At 30.9% G+C, this 18,952-nt stretch overlaps 3 protein-coding genes across 4 annotated transcripts; 2 read left to right on the forward strand and 1 right to left on the reverse strand.

Annotated features, from left to right (window-relative positions):
• The first annotated feature begins 137 nt into the window (after nucleotides 1-137).
• Nucleotides 138-4,751, forward strand: LOC107935774 (putative disease resistance protein RGA3). 2 transcript variants are annotated; one of them, XR_005904628.1, is made up of 3 exons: nucleotides 138-3,708; nucleotides 3,931-3,990; nucleotides 4,448-4,751. XR_005904628.1 is itself a non-coding variant. In XM_041080277.1 (2 exons), exons 1-2 carry the CDS (start codon nucleotides 502-504, stop codon nucleotides 3,931-3,933), a joined length of 3,210 nt encoding a protein of 1,069 aa, XP_040936211.1. In that variant the 5' UTR covers nucleotides 138-501; the 3' UTR covers nucleotides 3,934-4,751. The 2 variants fall into 2 exon arrangements, 1 of the variants encoding a protein (XP_040936211.1); XM_041080277.1 differs by having other exon boundaries at nucleotides 3,931-4,751.
• A 1,517-nt stretch (nucleotides 4,752-6,268) lies between these two features.
• LOC107935758 (transcription factor E2FA) lies at nucleotides 6,269-11,030 on the reverse strand. Its single transcript, XM_016868367.2, has 9 exons — nucleotides 10,897-11,030; nucleotides 8,846-9,197; nucleotides 7,618-7,810; nucleotides 7,417-7,470; nucleotides 7,228-7,313; nucleotides 7,029-7,117; nucleotides 6,858-6,912; nucleotides 6,611-6,663; nucleotides 6,269-6,522 (listed from the first exon to the last, which is right to left on the reverse strand). The coding sequence occupies exons 1-9, from the start codon at nucleotides 11,028-11,030 to the stop codon at nucleotides 6,441-6,443; spliced, it is 1,098 nt and encodes a 365-aa protein (XP_016723856.2). The 3' UTR covers nucleotides 6,269-6,440.
• A 581-nt stretch (nucleotides 11,031-11,611) lies between these two features.
• LOC121210115 (uncharacterized) lies at nucleotides 11,612-15,732 on the forward strand. The gene is made up of 3 exons (XM_041082227.1): nucleotides 11,612-11,622; nucleotides 14,838-15,183; nucleotides 15,522-15,732. Exons 1-3 carry the CDS (start codon nucleotides 11,612-11,614, stop codon nucleotides 15,603-15,605), a joined length of 441 nt encoding a protein of 146 aa, XP_040938161.1. The 3' UTR covers nucleotides 15,606-15,732.
• The last annotated feature ends 3,220 nt before the right edge of the window (nucleotides 15,733-18,952 follow it).

The following is an 18,952-nucleotide window of genomic DNA, read 5'->3' on the forward strand; positions in this document are numbered from 1 at the left end:
AGATGTTCAAAATTCAAACGGTGTCGTAATTGGTAGGACTTCCAAAAAAGAAGATTGTCAGCAAACCAAAATTGAAGCTTCGTCTTACGATATGTTTGGCATAATGATTAAGCCTCCATATTCCTACTCATCCTTAACAATCTATTCCAAAGATGCTAATAAGATGAAATGCCACCTATTGTTGACCACCATTGCTTCTACATTCGATATAGATGCTTATGCTCCCATTACTACCATGGATATATTCGCTACTGATTTTCTTTTTTCAACTTTAAATTTAATTCCTTTCTTTAAGGATGGTGAAATGTATCTCCACTTACCAATTTATCCTTCATTAATTCCTTTCTTTAAGGATGGTGAAAAGTATCTCCAGTTACCAATTAATCCTTCATTAATTCCTTTATGGATCCACATCTGTGTTTCATCTTGTTCCAATCATTTTCATTGTCGTCTCTTGGAGCAATCAAACACTTTTTGCTTTGATTTCAGTTTGAACCAGCAATGGCCGAAGCAATTGCTTTCGACATCGCCACAGAGCTCATTACTAAGTTGAGCTCTCGTGCGCTCTCTCAAGTTGGACTGTACTGGAATCTCAAACATGACATCGACCACATCACACGCACAGTCCGTACAATCAAAGCTGTGCTTCTTGACGCAGAAGAGAAATCGGTGACTGACAATCTCGTCAAAGTTTGGCTTGAAGAGCTGAAAGATGTACTTTATGATGCTGACGACTTGCTCGATGATTTCTCTACCGAAGCTTTGCGGAAAGATCTAATGGGTGGGAACAAGCTGACGAAAGAGGTATGCCTTTTCTTCTCAAGCTCAAACCAATTTGCTTATGTTCTCAAAATGGGTCGGAAAATTAAGGCCATTAAGGCGAGATTAGCTTCAATTCAAAGAGAGGCCAACACTTTCCGCTTCATGGAGCGTGATCGCCCCGCGGAAACCTCTTTCATGACTAAAAAGAGGCAGCAAATGCACTCTTTTGAGCGTGAAGATGACATAATAGGGAGGGATGATGATAAAGCAGCTCTTCTAAAACTCGTGTTAGAGTTTCAAAGTGAAGAGAATGTTTATATCATTCCAATTGTGGGGTTTGGAGGGTTAGGGAAGACTGCTTTGGCCCAACTTGTATATAACCATGAAATGGCCAAAAATCATTTTGACTTAACGATGTTTGCATGTGTTTCAAATTATTTTGATATGAAAGTTATTGTAGCAAACATTATCAAATCTGATAAAAATCTTGAAATGGATGAATTGCAAAAACAACTTCGAGATAAAATTGATGGGAAAAAATATTTGCTTGTTTTGGATGACATTTGGAATGAGAACCCAGAACAATGGTCTAGGCTAAAGAAGTTATTGATGGGTGGGGCTAAAGGGAGTAGGATAATAGTAACTACTCGATCTCTAAAGGTAGCGGAGATTGCTAATAAATGTGAATCCCATGTTTCGAAACTAGAAGGCTTGTCTGATGATGATGCTTGGTCTTTGTTCAAAAAGATCGCATTTGAGCAAAGATATGCAGACTCAACAAATTCAGCCTTTGTGGAAGTAGGGAAACAGATTTCAAAAAGGTGTGGTGGGGTTCCCTTAGCCATAAGGACGATAGCTGGTATGTTATCTTTGAAAAAAACTGCAAAGGAGTGGCATTCTTTCAAAGATAATGAACTTGCTAAAATATCAGAAATTGAAGGAGATATTCTACCTACACTTAAGTTGAGTTATGATCATCTCCCTTCCCATTTGAAGCATTGCTTTGCTTATTGCCGACTGTATCCAAAAGATCATGAAATTCATGTACAAACTCTTGTCCAATTTTGGATTGCACAAGGTTTCGTAAAGCAATTGAATCGAAGCCAATCTCTTGAGGAGATCGGGTTTGGGTATTTTAAAGATTTAGTTGATAGAAGCTTCTTTCAAGAGGTAGTAGAATATGGAATTGGGGATATGAGATGTAAAATGCATGATTTAATGCATGATCTAGCTGAATCTATAGCAGGGATAGAGAGTAGTATTGTAGATTCAGATAAAACTGCAAGTGAGGTTGATGAAAAGTATCGCCACATATCAATTAGTCCTTCATTAATTCCTTTGTTTAAGGGAAAAAAGTTGCGAACCTTGTTACAGTCTCCAAACATGGGAACTCAAAAATTGAGCGAAGAAACTTGGGATTTTGTAATTGCAAATTGTAGATGCTTGCGTGTATTAGAATTGTATAATTTAAATCTTAAGACGATTTCACCTTCCATTTACAAGTTGAAACATTTGAGGTACCTTGATCTTTCTTTCAATTTCGGTCTTGAGATTCTCCCAAAGAGTATTTGCAAGATTCAGAATTTGCTAGTGCTGAAACTTGATTATTGTAGTGGGCTTGAAGAATTGCCAAAGAAGATTGAAAAATTGGTGAATCTTAGTCATCTTGGGTGTGAAGGTTGTAACGACTTAACTCATATGCCACGTGGAATAGGGAAGCTGACTTCACTTGAGACGTTAAGCATGTTTGTAGTGGATAAAGATGGGTCCCATGGCGGTGCAGATCTAAGTGAATTGAGACTGCTTAGCAACTTAAGGGGAGAGCTGGAAATAAGAAATTTGGGATGCGTAAAAAATGCAAAAGAGAAGTTTAAGGCTGCTAATTTGAAAGAGAAGCAACATTTGAGATCGTTGGTTTTACAATGGCGTCGTCCTTTTGTTGATAGTGCTGGTCATGATGACAATAAGTCGCTTGAAGACCTCCAGCCCCATCCTAATTTGAAGAAGCTCTGTATTGGAGGATGGATGGGTGATGCCAAGTTTCCAAGTTGGCTTTCTTTACTCACAAATCTCGTCAAAATTACCATAAGTGATGGTAATTTCAAACATCTTCCGTCCTTTGCTCAATTTCCTTGTCTTCAAGATTTGGTAATTTGTGGTTTAACTGAGCTGGAGTACATGGATGATAATAGCCCAAAAGGAAGTCAAGGAGAAGCACAATTATTCTTCCCATCGCTTAAGGTTCTCTGTCTCTGGGACTGCCCGAATATGAAGAGCTGGTGGAGGACGATAAAACCAATCGATGATGATTCCAACGAGGACAACACAACAGTTATGGGAACATCAATCATGGCATTTCCTTGTCTTTCCTCTTTAACAATTTCAAATTGCCCTTTCACTTCAATGCCGTTGTATCCTTCACTCGATGATGATCTAAGGCTGGTGGGTACCAGTCCAAGGCCGTTAAAGCAGACCATGAAGATGAACATAACTAGTTCGACCCCATCAAGTTCAACCTCTTCTCTTCCTCTCTCCAAGTTGAAATCTTTAACATTAGACAACATTGAGGGATTGGACACTCACACGCTAGATGAGTGCCTGCAACATCTCACCAGCCTCAAAGATTTAGAAATATGGAATTGCAAGGAGGTTGATTTAGAGGGCATGCAATGGGAAGCCCTTAAGAATATCTCTGGTTTGGAGATTTTGAATATTCCAACGCTGGTGTCTCTCCCCCGTGGGCTTCAACATCTAACAAATCTGCGACTGCTTCGTCTCACTGATTTGCCCAATTTAACATCGCTTCCGGACGAGATGCGTTGCCTAACCAGTTTGGAGTATTTTCAAATAACAGAAGTTCCTCAGTTGGAGGAAAGATGTTGGAAGGACAGTGGCGCTGATTGGCATAAGATTGCTCACATCCCCAAGATTCGATTGTATAATGAGGTTGGTCCGTCCTTGTTATTTATTTATTTTTCTGACCTTATCTTTTTTTTGAAGAAAAATAAGAGTGGTATATAGAAACTCCAAGTGAGGGGTGTGATGCCATTTTTCATTGAAGTTGGATACTGTTAATTTCCTTGTTAAAATATTATTCATTTGAAATCCCTTTGTTTTAATCCTACTTTTTACTTATCATCTTTCATAATATTTTGCTGATTTGTGCAGTAGTAAGGCATGGGAGAAAGGCATTTATGAACTTCAATAATTTTATATGCATAAAAAGAGGTGCTAATTTATCTATTTGCTTTTTACTTTTAAATCATAATAATAACTTGACAATTGCAATTTAATTCTAAAAAATCATTGATGTGGAGAGTGAGGCCTATGAGGCCTTCAAAATGGTTGTACTTTATGCTCTGCTTTGTTCGTTTAAGCACTTACCTATGCTATTGGAGGCATTCAAATTACAATATTCATTGATGCGGGGGTCTCTTTTAGCTCTTTGGAATTCCAGCTAAATTTGTTATTGAAGGTCAAAACAGGAAAAAAAGGAAGATGCTTCAAAATATTTGGTGGTGAGGTTGAAGTTGATAAAATGTTTCATTATTTATATATCAACAGCATTATACTAAACACACATATGTGCAAATATAAGGATGATAATGGTAAGCACTTTAGTTTTGAGGTGTAAATAAATAATGGGATTTGTAACATATTCTATGTTGGCATTTATAATTTTCAGGTTCAGGTTCATTGTTGCTTTTGGATGAGTCGTTGTTCAAGCATGACAATTGCCAGACATATTGCATTTGAAAATTTATTATTCCACTTTACACAGAGCTTATTAAGGGCTTGATCCATAGTAGGAACACCGTCTGAGTGTTGAATGTTGATTTTCACTTGCATAGCTAAAATGAGTTGGGAGAGAATTTACTTAATTGTACAAAAGTGAGATTGCATCAAGTGTTTGAGGGGTTAAGGTTAAATCATGTCTTTGCACTATTAAGTTCAAAGTGGATTCATCTATGGGCAAAGTCCCACAGACGTAGGATAAATTCCGAACTGCATAAACATCTTAATTGTGCTCTTTATTTTCCTTATTGCATAATACGTCCCAACTCAAGAAAAAACACATTTATGTTTTTTTTAAGTGTTTCATTGCATAATACGTCCCAATGCAGGAAAAAAACACATTTATGTCTTTTTAGTGTTCGAAACACTATTCAAATGAAGGGATGCACAATTGATTATGAGACAACAACTTTTTTAGACAGTATTCCAAGGCTATGTTCAATTATGATGCTTGGATTAGGACTTTTCCAAAAGATGTCAATTTTCTGGCTGTATATGACTTGTGTGTTGAAGCTTATGTTGGCACACATCAAATTGCAAGTTGAATAACAGCTTGTAATTTGTTCTTGTTGTTTAAACAAAACACAAGGCTTTTCCTTTGGAATCTCGATGCAACGAGATACTGCAATCCTCGAAAGGAAGGAAGGAGATGGGCAATGGCAGGGGTGTTTCTTGGTGAGCTAAGGAAATCAAATTCTCCTAGGAGGATTCGAGCCCATCAATTCCCTCTATATAGCAACAATGAACCTGCAAACTATAAATATCAATATACAGTATGATAAAATTGATCTCGTATAGACTGAGCAGTGTCCAAATGTAGAAGAAACACTTACTGTTACTAAAAATATAACTCCATATTTTGTATGATAAAATTGATCTCGTATAGACTGAGCAGTGTCCAAATGTAGAAGAAACACTTACTGTTACTAAAAACATAACTCCATATTTTGTGCACAAATGGTGGCCAAACACAAATCCGTTGTCTATGCTTTCTGATTCCAAGTTTAAGAAAGGGCCAAACATTGGGCATCCTCATCATCATCTGTAATAGTAACAAATTCACATTCCCATTAGTGTTTACACCTCAAAACTCAATTCGAACTTGATCAAGTTTACTTTCAAAACATAACTTGATTCAAGATAAAAATCAACTTGGACTTCTTTACCTAGCAAAAGATGAACATGATTCTAAAAAATCCAAGGTTTTCGAAGCCGGACCAATAGTAAAATTGATCAGGCCACCGATTCATTGATTCAATCGGTGCAATTAAATAAATCATTAAAATATTCATAAAAAATAAAAACCTGATTCAACTGCCAAGTTCAACCAATTTTTCGCCCAATACAATCATCCATTCCGGTTCCTGGGTCAATCGATTCAATGCCCTTCTCCGAACCGTGATCCTTGTTTGGTTCAAACAACCTTGACTAAACCTAAAAAAATATTTGTCTTAAGTTCGGATTTCAATTGGTATTTTCAATACTAGTTAAAAAAGGAAAAAAAAAACTAAATGTAGACTTACAAACCACTCTAAGTCAGACATTAAGGTATTTAAATTCGGCTTACTCAATAACCCAAGCTTGGCTAACCAATAATTAAACCGAATTCCACTAAAATTTGCAAAACCAAAACACGAAAATCTCAACTGTAAATAAGTTAGAGATCAATTTCAACAAAAAAAGTGAAAAAATATTAAGGAAGCAATAGAAGTAGAAAAATAACTGAATTCCTATAATCATATGATTATTTATAGACGCGATTAGTCACAACCTCAAATATACAATGAACCGATTTTGTACAAACAACAAGATTGATCCAATGATTATCATCACGATGCACCAATTCTACACATCCACATTTAGTAAGGCTGCTTTTCCAATGATCACAGTGCAAGGCAGACAAGAAAATCGTACTTCTGATTGTTGTCATTCTCACTCAAATCCCTCAACCTTTCCTGCATTTCTCTGCAATATTTTAGAAGCATCAGCATTCCCAAACAGGTTCAAGATGGTAACAGTTGCTACTTTAACAAGAGAATAAGCCGTGCACAACCTTATTTGATCATCTAATCTCCTCCCTTCCATGGAAAGGTTCTCAATTTCCTCCTGCATTAAAGAATAGAAATTAAGCTCATAGGTATGAGAAATAAGCAGCACAAATCAATCAATCGGGAGTGATTGAAAATTCTCTTGAAAGTCATTACCAAAAATAAAGAAACAGAAAACATCCTAATGAACCATATCAAGAGAATTTGTTGGCTGGATGTCAATGAAATGAAATTGACATTACTTTCACGTACCTGTATTACAGAGACATCGCCATCTGTTTCTCCTGGCTTTGAAGCACCAACACCCCTAGTAAATTTGATTAATCCTCAAATAAGTCTCACATTTTTCAAAGGTTAACCAGAATGCCAAACCAAATTAAGACATCAAATTCTTGAAAAATGATTAACATCAGCAGTGATTACTTCCACTGTACTCTGTTTATGAACTTCTTTTCGATAAGACAAATGCCCTCCAAGACATTTGTTATATCATATATCCTCCTCTTCTGCACCTGTTACAACATTTACAGGGAAAAATAAAAAACAAAAGAACCCTTTAAGTAACATGAAAAAATACTCAACAAACACCCAATGATACATAAGCTCACTAGTATGTCATTACCTCCAATGTTTCTGCAGCCTTATTTAGGTCAAGGATACCATCTTCAGCATGCTTCATCAGATTGACAAACTTTTTCATCAACAGACCTAAAAATGGTGATTGCATTATTGTCGTTCTCACCATCCATAGCAGGTTAAGGAGCTAAAACAGACTATGTTAAAAGAAAAAAGAATGGGCAGTAAAGATTACCTAAAGGACTATCTAAACGGCAGCTGCCAGCAGGTGTAAGAGGAGATCGACAACCTGCCAATCATCATGTATAATGTCAGTGATTCCTCTTCTACAAAATCCATCTCTCTTAATTCGAGCAATGAAGTATTGATGATAGAGCCGTGGAGTGAATCATAAGTTTCCTTCTATGGACTAAGCCAGTAGAAAATAGTATCGCACCAGCATTTGACACAGGTGTGTGAGGCATTGATTTATTGGCTTTTGATGTCTTTGATCTATTATTTATCCTTCCTCCTTTAGCATATACAGGTGTCTGGAAAGGACTGTTGGATATGCTGGTAACCCCCGGACTGCTTGTCCATTGGCTAAACTCAACATCATTTTTGTCTGCTGTGCTCTTCCTTTTTAATTGCTGAGAAAAATCAGCAATATTTCAAAGTACTGCCAATGGCAGGCAAAATTGAATTGAAGAAAATAAAATAAAAAAGAGCATAAGTTTAACAAATGCATATATACGAGAGCTTGTACAAGAAAACTTACTGTTAGCCATAAGAACCATCAGAAATGCTTCGCTACTTGATTCAAAAGTTAATTCACAAAGGCCAAAACTCAAAGAGATAAACGCCATGACAAAATCAAGTAAAGTAACTAGTAATTCACTTGTTATCATGTTGAAGACAATAAAGAAAAAGAATATAATATACAAATATAATTTTGTCCGATAAACTAGCAGAGCAGTCGTATCATACATAAGGGGGAAACTATAGTGATAGACATTATGGATATCAACTGAACCATTTTTCAAACATCCATCAAAGACAAAACATCAAAAGAACTAACAACCATCAACCTTTCTTCATATAGAGCACGGCATTAAATGTTCAGCTTTAAACCGAGAATGGAGTAGCATAACATAACCTTCCTCTCTTACTATAGCATTTATATTACATAAAACAAACATAGTATCAATAGCAATTATATTTGATAGTACTAAAACTTAGCTTTCTCAAATTAAGGCATCAAATGTTCAAATCATCAAGTTTTGGACATTGGATGAGGCCAGCATTCATTCAATTTCAACTTAGTACATCCAACGAGCACTTTAATCTACCAAAACTCCACTATATCATCAAATACATCATCACAAACGGAAATACCTCACATATTAAAATACAGACATCACAATTTCACTGCAGAAACAAATAATGCTACTCATAATTTATCCCCTAAGAAACTTAGCCACCATGAAAAGCTCTATTTGTGAACAGATCAAAAGATATCACACACACACACAAACACAAAAAAAAAAAGCAAATGACATTAAGCGTTAAGTGAGAGTACAATTCTCATCAAAATTGAAAGAGAGTACAATTCTCATCAAAATTGAAATAATATAATACTAATTACATGATAGCCACAGTTTTCAAAAGAGAATTTTTGAACTCACCGGAGATCTCACAACAATTGCTTCAACTTCTTGATCGGCGACGATTCCACGACTATTACTAGATGAAAATCTGTGATAATCATCGGGATGAACAAACGGCGGCTTCGTCGAATCGAAGGCCAGGTGACGACGTATAGGCCGAACAACCGGACGAACCGTCGAAGCTGGTGCTGTTGAAGCCGTAGGAAGAGGTTGATACGGCAGCGTAAGACCATCCCGGACATGGAGGTTTATATATCGAGGGGAAACGAGGTGGGTATAACTGCAATAGGGAAATAGGAAGAGAGAGAAAGTGAGGATTTTAGTTGAGACATTAGAGAGAGAGTGGAAAAGGAGGGAAAAGAGAGGGAATCTTTTTGTATATAATTATCATTTGTTATCACCTTTTTAAACTCTTACTTTTTTCAATTTTTCAATTTCATCCTAAAATAAAATTCAAATATATATATAAGGGTTAAAGTACAAATTAGTCCCTCTATCATTAAATTGATCAAATAAAGTCAAATTATAATAAAGTTAATATTTACTTTGTAAAAAAAATTTGAAATTTGTTAATTCTATTAATATTAAATCTGTTACAATTTAACCTTATTTGGTTCTTTTTAGCACTGGGACAAAATTAGTTAATTTAATAACAGAGAGACTAATTTTAAACTTTCCAAATATTTTAACCCTGATATAAGCTAAAATATTATTTTTTAAAAATTAATCAATAGACTTGTTTATAATTTGGTTAGGGTACAATTCAGATTTTTTTTAAATTTTTTCTTCACGCTGACCCTATTTCATTGTTCTTTTAATATTAAAAAATAATAATTTAGTAATATTTATATATTTTTTATAATTGTGTTAAATAAATAATTTAGTGAGTTTGAATATTGTAACCGTGAGATTAAAGTTAACTGTGGAATATGTATATGTAAAATAAATAATTAAGAATATATTGAAAAATAAAATATTTTAAATAATAATTAAAAATATCAAAGCTATGTTTATATTAAAAAATAAATAAATAAAATTATATTTTATATTAAATTGTAAAATATACATAAGAATTGTATGTATTAATTTTTTATTAAATTAGTAGTTAAAATCACTAAAAAAATTATTTCATTATTATTTACTTTCAAACTTTTATGTTTGAATTTTTTATTGTTATTTTTCTCTTTATTTTCCTTATCAAAATACAAGTAATTTTCAATAATGTGACAACGTGAAAGCCTAATTCCAAGCATTCAAATAAACTATAACTATAAGAGAAGAAATGTAGCCAAATTTGGGATTAAATTTTTCAAAAATTTTAAACAGCTTAAAGAGAATTTCAATAAATGTGTCTAATAAAAATTTATAAAACTATTAAAGGGTTTAAAGAAAATTTAAAAAAAACTAAGGAGTCTAATTAATTTTTTTTTTTAAATTGAAGGCTTAATGAAAATTTTCCAAATTTGGGGTGGGGCAAGGCGGGCTTTGACTCTTGTTACGTTCTACCCCGAGTAAATTTTTTTAAGAGAAATTTATTAATTCATTCAATGAATAAATGAACAATTCAAGGAAAAAAAATAACAAACACTCATACACGTTAAAGAACAAGCTCTATCAACATAATAAAAGGTTCAACTTCAGCATCAATTAAATATTATGGCACATTGACAATCGGCTCTATCACAACTCAAGCATAACATATTAGAATCGATTGCAACCACTTAATACAATAAGAAAATTAACCCAAGATGGTCCAAAGGCGAGCATAAATATATGGGCAAAAGAACCGAGCATCCACCAAATTAGAGAGGACAAAGACTAAACCAACCTTAAAATTATTTGCAAAAGCAAAATTAAATGCATAATCGAGACTAAAAAGTGTACTATAAGAGTAGACGAAACTTCTAAAAGTGAATACTTATTAAACAATGAAAAACAATACTTATTAAACAATGAAAAACCAAATAAAAAATATATAAAACTTAAGATAACACGAGTCATGAAATCATTTATTTTTATGAAGCTCTCAAAACAAAAACATATAAAGAAGTCAACGAAGGGCTACCTACTTTCTAAAAGAAACTGTCGGTGGTCGATGGTGTTTCAAACAATGATAGGCACCGTTATCTAATCCATCACAACCTGTAAAAACAATAGAAATACCCACAAATAAATTTGTTAACTGAAAAGAGAGAAGACGCATGGAGTGAATAAGAAGAAGAAAGAAAAAGAGGGTTTATGAGTAGAAAAAAGAAAAAGCGGGTGGTAGCTAACCCGTTCTACCCAGAGTAATTTTTGAAACTATACAGATCAAATTGAATCATAATTATATGTCTGTGTATTTAAATCAAATTGGATTGCATTAAAAAATAAATTATCTAAGGTTAGATTAAATTAATGAAATTTTGAAAAAGAAAAAAAAATTCTCAAGAAACATTACATGGAAATGTAACTTTTTAAATCTCTAAAATTGTTTAAATTCTGCTATAAACATTCTGAAAAAAAAAATTTAACCTTAAGGTATCGAAAAATAATTTCTATTAATCACACAATTATCTAGAAATTGCAAACATTTAGATTTTGTTCACATATTAATTGCCTTTTTTTTTCTTCTATTTCCCCCTATTTACTATAACAAAATTAAAATCCCCCAAGTCCTATATTTTTATTTTTAAGAATTTAGTCCCTATACTTTTTAAATTTTAAAATTCAAGACCAACTATTAACACTATTAAAATTATTTTATTAAATCTAAGTTCATTAAAATGTCATATTCTTAGTTCCATGGCTACCAAGTAAGTAAACTTTTTTTTATTTCAAACCGTCACACTAACAAATTCAACAACAAAAATTCAATAGTATTAACAATTGGATCTAAAATTTGAACTCTGAAAAGTAAAAGAATTAAATTCTTATAAATATAAGTATAGAGACTAAATTTCAAATTTATGGTGAGTACAATGACATATGACATATTTTAACCTAAAAAGGGGTAACCTACTTTAGTAGTCACCCAACTAAGTTTTTTTTTTCTTTTTTTGTCACTCAATTATGAAAAGTTACAAAATGGTCGCCCAATGATTCAATTTTATCATTTTTATCATCAGTTGGCTAATGAAAAAAATAGAAAACACCAAAAAAATCTAAGATAATTAGGTGAAAAAAAAGGAAAAAAATAGTTTATTGATTATTTTGTAATATTTTATTATTAGATTAAAAAATTATAAATAATTTAGTAATCATTTTGTAATTTTTTAAATAGTTGAATGATTTTTAATATAGTTTACCCAAAAAAGAATATTAATGGCGTTAAATAGAAAACGAGAAAACAAATTTAAAACTAAGATAAACAAAAAGATGTACTTAACAACGTTACTTCATTCTTCTCCAACCAAAATGCCGTCGCTTTGTTCCCCAAACGTAATATAAGCCGGACACCTTACGTCAATATAACACCTCCCAGTTACTGCATGGGACCATTCAAAAATTTGTGTCAAACAACAATAAACATGGTGGGACCATTTCCAACCAAACCACATTTTGTATTAAATATTCTCAATTTATTATTTAATTTTTTAAAAATTAATTTATAAATTCTAAAATATTTTAATTAAGTTTTGAAAGTATTAATATTATATTAATAAAATCATTTCATTTTTATCAGTGACAAATCTAGAGGGGGGCTGGCATGGGCCTGGCCCCCCTAAATTGTAAAATTATTATTTAAGCTTTTAAATTTTTTTAAAAAATTTAAATTAGTAAAGATAAAATTATACTTTAGCCCCTCTAAAATTATAAAAATTTAATTTAATTATTTAAAAATTATAAAGATATAGACTATAAAAAATTAAAATTTCATTCGGCACTCCTTAAAAGATTATTCTAGCTTCGCCCTTGATTTTTGTAGCTATCAATTTAGGTTTTAAATTTCAGTTCAGATTTGACATGGATTAAATTGTAAATACTTGTGTACTCATCATATTGATAACTTGATTCTAATGTATTAAAAACACGACGAGATTATAAAATTTAAGAGGATTTCTTCTCTCTTTTTTTAACACATTAGATTTAAGTTGTCTATATAACATATACACATTGTCGAAACCATTTTCAAATCGAGTTTTGGAAAATGGGAATCGATTTTAAAAACGAAAACGGGAGTCGCCACCAATCTTTTTAGGTGTGATTGGATCACCTTTAAAACATTTTGTTTTAAAGTCATTAGTTTTGGTCCACGAAATAAAAGAACGGGTTCGGGAGTCGGTTACGTACGAGGAAGGACTAGCACCCTCGTAACGCCCAAAAATTGGTCCCTAATTGATTATCAAATGTCTTTGACGTCGAAAGAAAAAAGAATTTAAGATGTAGTCCTCTTTAAAATATTTTAACTTTGAAAATTGGGATTCATTAGCGTCAAAGTATTGACATTAAGTTATCCCTTTTTTGAAATTCCTATCTCGAAACAGCAAAACGCTATATCCAATAAGTTAGGACATATTGCTTTGAAATTCCAAGATAGTGGCTTGCATTTAGAAAACCTCTAAAAAAACTTAGAAGGGTACTTAATTATTCGAATTCAACGAGAAAAGTGGCAACCCAATAAGTTAGGGCACTGCTTTCTCGAAATTTCCTAACACCAAGCATTGCCTTATTTGCAAAAAATATTATTTCGAGGTAACAAATAAATGAATAAAACGAATAAAAAGATAATAACAAATAAGCTAGGAAATATTCGAGATAAAAAAAAACTAGTAATAAATAAACAATCATTATGTAAGACTAAAGAATGATAGTATAGTGAAGATAATAATAATATTAATAGTAATAATACAAATAAAAATTTTGGAATGATGTGTGAAATTATATATATGTATGTAAATATATAGATAAGTAAACAATATATATAGTGAGTGAAGAGTAAAAGGTAAAACAAGTGTATTTAAAGAGTAATGGGTAAAAATATAATAATAGTGTAATAGTGGTAATAACGTAATAGTATTAGAAATATACGATATATAATATTGAAGGTAAATACATAATATATACATATTAGAAATAATCATAATATTAGAAACAACTATTAATAATACTACATAAATAGATATATAGTAGTAGCATATACATAATATAGTTAAAAAATATATAAAGTAAGATAATATGGGAAATAAAAAAAATATATAAACGATATAATATTAGGGCATATGCAAAACAATAAAAATACAATATTAAAAGATATATATATATAATGTATACATAATATAATATTAAAATATTTACATGGTATATACATAATAATGTAAAAAATAAACTATTAGTAATATTATAAATATATACATATAGTAGTAATAATAATATAAAGGTATTTCATATAAACAGGTATGCACGTGAAAAAAAGAAGAGAGAAAAATAATAATTACAAAAGTATGAAATCAAAATAATATGTAGAAACATGTTTATTCTAAAAAGAATAACTGCAACTTAATTGAGAGAAGAAACAAAATCCAAGAGATAACTTACAAGTAAAACAAATTATTGAAACAGAATTTTAGGCTAAAATTAATTGCGTATAAATGTCCGATATCTAAAATTAAAAATGCCCCAAATCTTAAAATACCGCTCAAAGGGGGCAAATTGAAATAGCACACAGACTGCAGGGCCAATTTAAAATAATATAAAACTTAAATATGGCCCGATTGAAGGCTAACACAAAGGAGGGGACCAATTGCGCAAATTACCCAATTAAAGGTAACATGCATGGTCCCAAGCAAAAAAGTTGATTCCACTCCCCCCATGCTACTTTGTTTTATTATTAATTAAAACTACTCCCCCATACTACTTTGTTTTATTATTAATTAAAACTATTCCCCCATACTATTTTGTTTTCATTATTAATTAAAACCATTCCCCCATACTATTTTGTTTTTATTATTAATTAAAACCATACTTTATTTTCTCTTTTTTTATCATAAAAAATCCTTTCTTTTTTAAGAAAAAAAAATAACAAAAAAAGAGTTAAAACACCACTTTACCACCCTACATTCATTTTTCAAAATAAAGAGAAGGCTCTCAACTCTCTCAACCCTTCCCTTCCTCCGATCATCGGACCGGCCATCAACTGTCACGCCGGTCACCGGCCACCGACGGCGGCGCCGTCGTCCACGGTGGGCGAAAAATCTTCCGAGGCCCTTTTTCGCTTCTCTTCTCGAGTAGAGCCCGGATTTGGGGTTAAAACAACCCAAAACCCTTCAAAAATTAATGAGAAACACCATAAAACTCAAGAATCCATTCGGATTCCGGCCACCGATCCTTGGCGGTGGCTTCCTCGATCGTCCACAATGTTGGAAAACCGAACACCAGTAAGTTCCTTCCCTCTTTTCCTTTTTTTTTTATTTTTTAAGTTTTTTTGTGTTAAAATATTTATAAAATAGATAAAATGAACGAATAGAAAGAAGATCAAAAATAAAAATAAGGACAAACACCTTTTGAACTTGTTTTTTCCTTTTGATTTCTCCCGAAAATCTCTGTAATACAACCCCCCTTAATACAATCTCTTCTCTCCAAAAATCAATCGATTCTTCCTCAAAATACCATCGATCCCCCTCCTCCTTTTACAATCGGTTCTAGTATGGCTTTTATAGCCATTTACAAACTTTATTATATATATTTGCTATCTTTTCTTCTTCTTATATGGCAGACAAACGGTGGTGGAGGCATGTGCCACTTGGTAGTGGTTGGAAGTGGGTGGTTGAGGCTTGCGGCTAGGGTTTCTAATTTCTAAAAATAGGTTGTGGGCTAGGGTTTCTAAGCTTTTGGGCTTCTTTTAGGTTTTAATTTTTGGGTTGTAATTGGGTTGGTAGCTTTGTTTGTAAATAGACTTTTAATGGGCATTTTGATTTTTTTCTTTATTTTTTTTTTCAAAATTTGGTTTATTTATTTTAAGGCCTGGGCAAAATATGGGTTCTACACACATGTGTTTTAAGTATATATGTCTCCTATCATATTTGAGCGAACATTTAAATCTCAAGCTAATGGCTAAGTTAATAGAAAAATTGGATAAATCTCAAAACTATATGTAAACTTTGGCATAGTATGTAATTTTATACATGAAATTTCAATTTAATCTAATTTTCACAAATTATTAACACAATTATTAATATAACATCATTTTATGTTTATATATTGCATAAACAAATAATTATATTTATCCACTACAAAAATAAATTGATGTGCAAAAAATATTAGGCCTGAAAATGGGTTTGTGCAAAAAATTCAAGCGCATTTAAAATATGGGTTGAACTTAGACTTGAATGTTCAAGAAAGTTTATAATATTTTATATTATGTTATTTTTATATATTATGTAATTTAAAAAATATTAAAAAGATAAACTTATACTAAATATATAATATTACTCTAATGTAAACATTAAAATAATGTTAAGATCACTATATAAAATTTTGCAGTAAATAAAAAATGTATAAAATTATTAAATATTAAAATAATATAATATAAATATTTTTAAAAAAATTAAAAATAATATGGGAGGGTCTAAAATGGGCTTGGGTTAGTCTTTTACAAATATGGACATGTTTAAGTAAAATTTTAAACCCATATTTCAGGTTGCGTCGGACTTGGGCAAATATAAAGAATGTTAATATCATTCTTAAGCTTGGCCCGAATCAAACCCATAAGCACCTCTAGGTTTAGCCTTTGGCCTGATTTTGAAAATCTTGCATGTAAAATACCTAAAAAAATCAATGTTTTTAGAACCAGACCGACGGTCGAATTGGTTACGCCATTAGTTTGTTGATTCAACTAGTTCATTTAAATAAATAATTTAAAAATTAAAAAAAATAGTTCAACTGATTTTTTTCCAATTCGGTTCATATCGATTTGTGATTCAACTGGTTTGAAACTGTTTTTCAAATTGGTACCCCAATTGATTCTCAATCCAACCGATCTGATGAATCTATTTAATCTATTCAAACAACCATAAAAAAAAAATCATGCCAACATGAATACTATTTAAATTTTAAAATATTTTAATTTATATTATATCAATAAAACGATTTAATTTATTTAATTGTCAGTTAAGCTTTAAATAACAATTTAAATGTAATAAGGACGGTTTAAAATTTTAAATAAATGTACTTATTATATTGACAATTTAAATTTAATATATTAAAAATATGACAAAAATAATAAAATTTAATTTTTTTAAACACGTTAAATTTAAATTATGTATATAATGATATTTGCATTTTACAATTTCATCAATGTGTTTGATGGTTGAGTTGTGCTTGCCTACGTTTTTAAAATTTTGCTTTCTTTTATGCCTAACTTTTTAATTAGTTTCTCATAATTAACATATGCAAATAAATCGTGCTTTGAATGTTTTAATCAATCGTGCAAACACGAATATGACATAAATAATAAATGTGTTATAATTTTTTAAATATATAGTATTATTTATATTTTTATTAAATATTCTTAAATTATTATTTAAATTTTAAAATATTTTAATTAAGTCTTTAAAGCGTGAGTATTATATCAATAAAATTAATTTATTTTTATAGTTGTCAATTTAGGCTTTAAATTTCAATTCCTACGAACTCATCACATTAATAACTTGATTCTACCATATTAAAAGCACGACAAGATTATAAAATTTAAGAGTATTATTTTTTTTTCTTTTTTTAACACATTAGATTCAAGTTGTCTATCATATTTGAGCAAACATTTAATGCTCAAGCTAATGGTTAAGTTAATAGAACAATGGGCCGGGTAAATCTCAAAACTATACATGAACTCTGGCCTGATATGTAATTTTATACATGAATTTTGATTTTGTGTAATTTTATACATGAAATTTTAATTTGATCAAATTCTTACAAATTATTAATACAATTATTGATATAACAATGGTTTATGTTTATGTATTGCATAACAAATAATTATATTTATCCACTACAAAAAATAGATTGATGTATTTATTTCTTTAAATGTATATGATTGAATCAAAAATAAAATTCCATATATGTGTAATTGCACCAAATCAAAGTTTATTATAATTTTGAGATTTATCCTAGAAAAATCAAATTGGTATGATTATGAAATCTTGAGAATTCAATTAGAATGTTTTGAAATTTAAAATCCAATTTAAAATTTAGGTTATGATTTGCAAATGTATAGTGCAAATAATCATTTTATATGTTTTTATTTTATTTATTATTCTATTTTAAAGGAAATTTATTTCATACATTACCGGTGAAGTTTAAAAACTAAACAAATAAAGTTAAATGGGTGGCACATACCTTTTTAAGTTGAAGTAAAATAAATTATTTTTTGGTAAATTACAAGAGAAGGGCAAAGCCCTAACCCAAGCCACACTTGGGACGGTGAACACCCTACCCATCAAACTAATACATGGGATTCAAGTTAAATAATGTTTTTTTAATGAAAGATATGATAGAATTTAAAACCTACTTGTGAAATTAACAATTTTCATTGATGATACATTAAATGCTAACCTTATTTTAAGTATTTTTTGGGGGGGTTAATGCACTATTTGGGCTTGAATTTGGTAATTATTCTTATATTAGAGCTTGAACTTTTTTGTTTCAAGATAGTCCCTCAACGTGGCAATTGTTTACACATTGGAGCCTTTTTTTTTTGATCAAGTTAGTCTCTGATATTTAATCTAAAAAAAAGTTCGAGCTCCAATATAAGAACAATTACCAAGTTTAGAAACTAACTTGGACAAAAGAAAAGTCTAAGCTATGGGAACAGTTGCCTAATCCAGGTCCTAATATAAAAACAATTGCTAAGTTTAGATATTAACTTGAACAAAAGAAAAGTTCAATCTCGAACCCCAAAATGGGAATAAATTTAAAGTCTAAGTCTCAATCTGAGAACAATTATCAATTTCAGAAATTAACTTAAACAAAAAAAAATTAATTCAAACTCTAACATGAGAGCAATTGCCAAATTTAAACACAAATATTACGTTATCAATTTGTTATTTTCTTTTGTTTGCCTAATCCATTTCACAATATGGGTTTACATAGTAAAACATTTTACATTCTTTTCGTATTGAAAAGTCTTGTTTACATGAAGGGAGTGTTAGT

Source organism: Gossypium hirsutum, chromosome A11, assembly GCF_007990345.1.
Source record: "Gossypium hirsutum isolate 1008001.06 chromosome A11, Gossypium_hirsutum_v2.1, whole genome shotgun sequence".
Taxonomy (NCBI): Eukaryota; Viridiplantae; Streptophyta; class Magnoliopsida; order Malvales; family Malvaceae; genus Gossypium; species Gossypium hirsutum.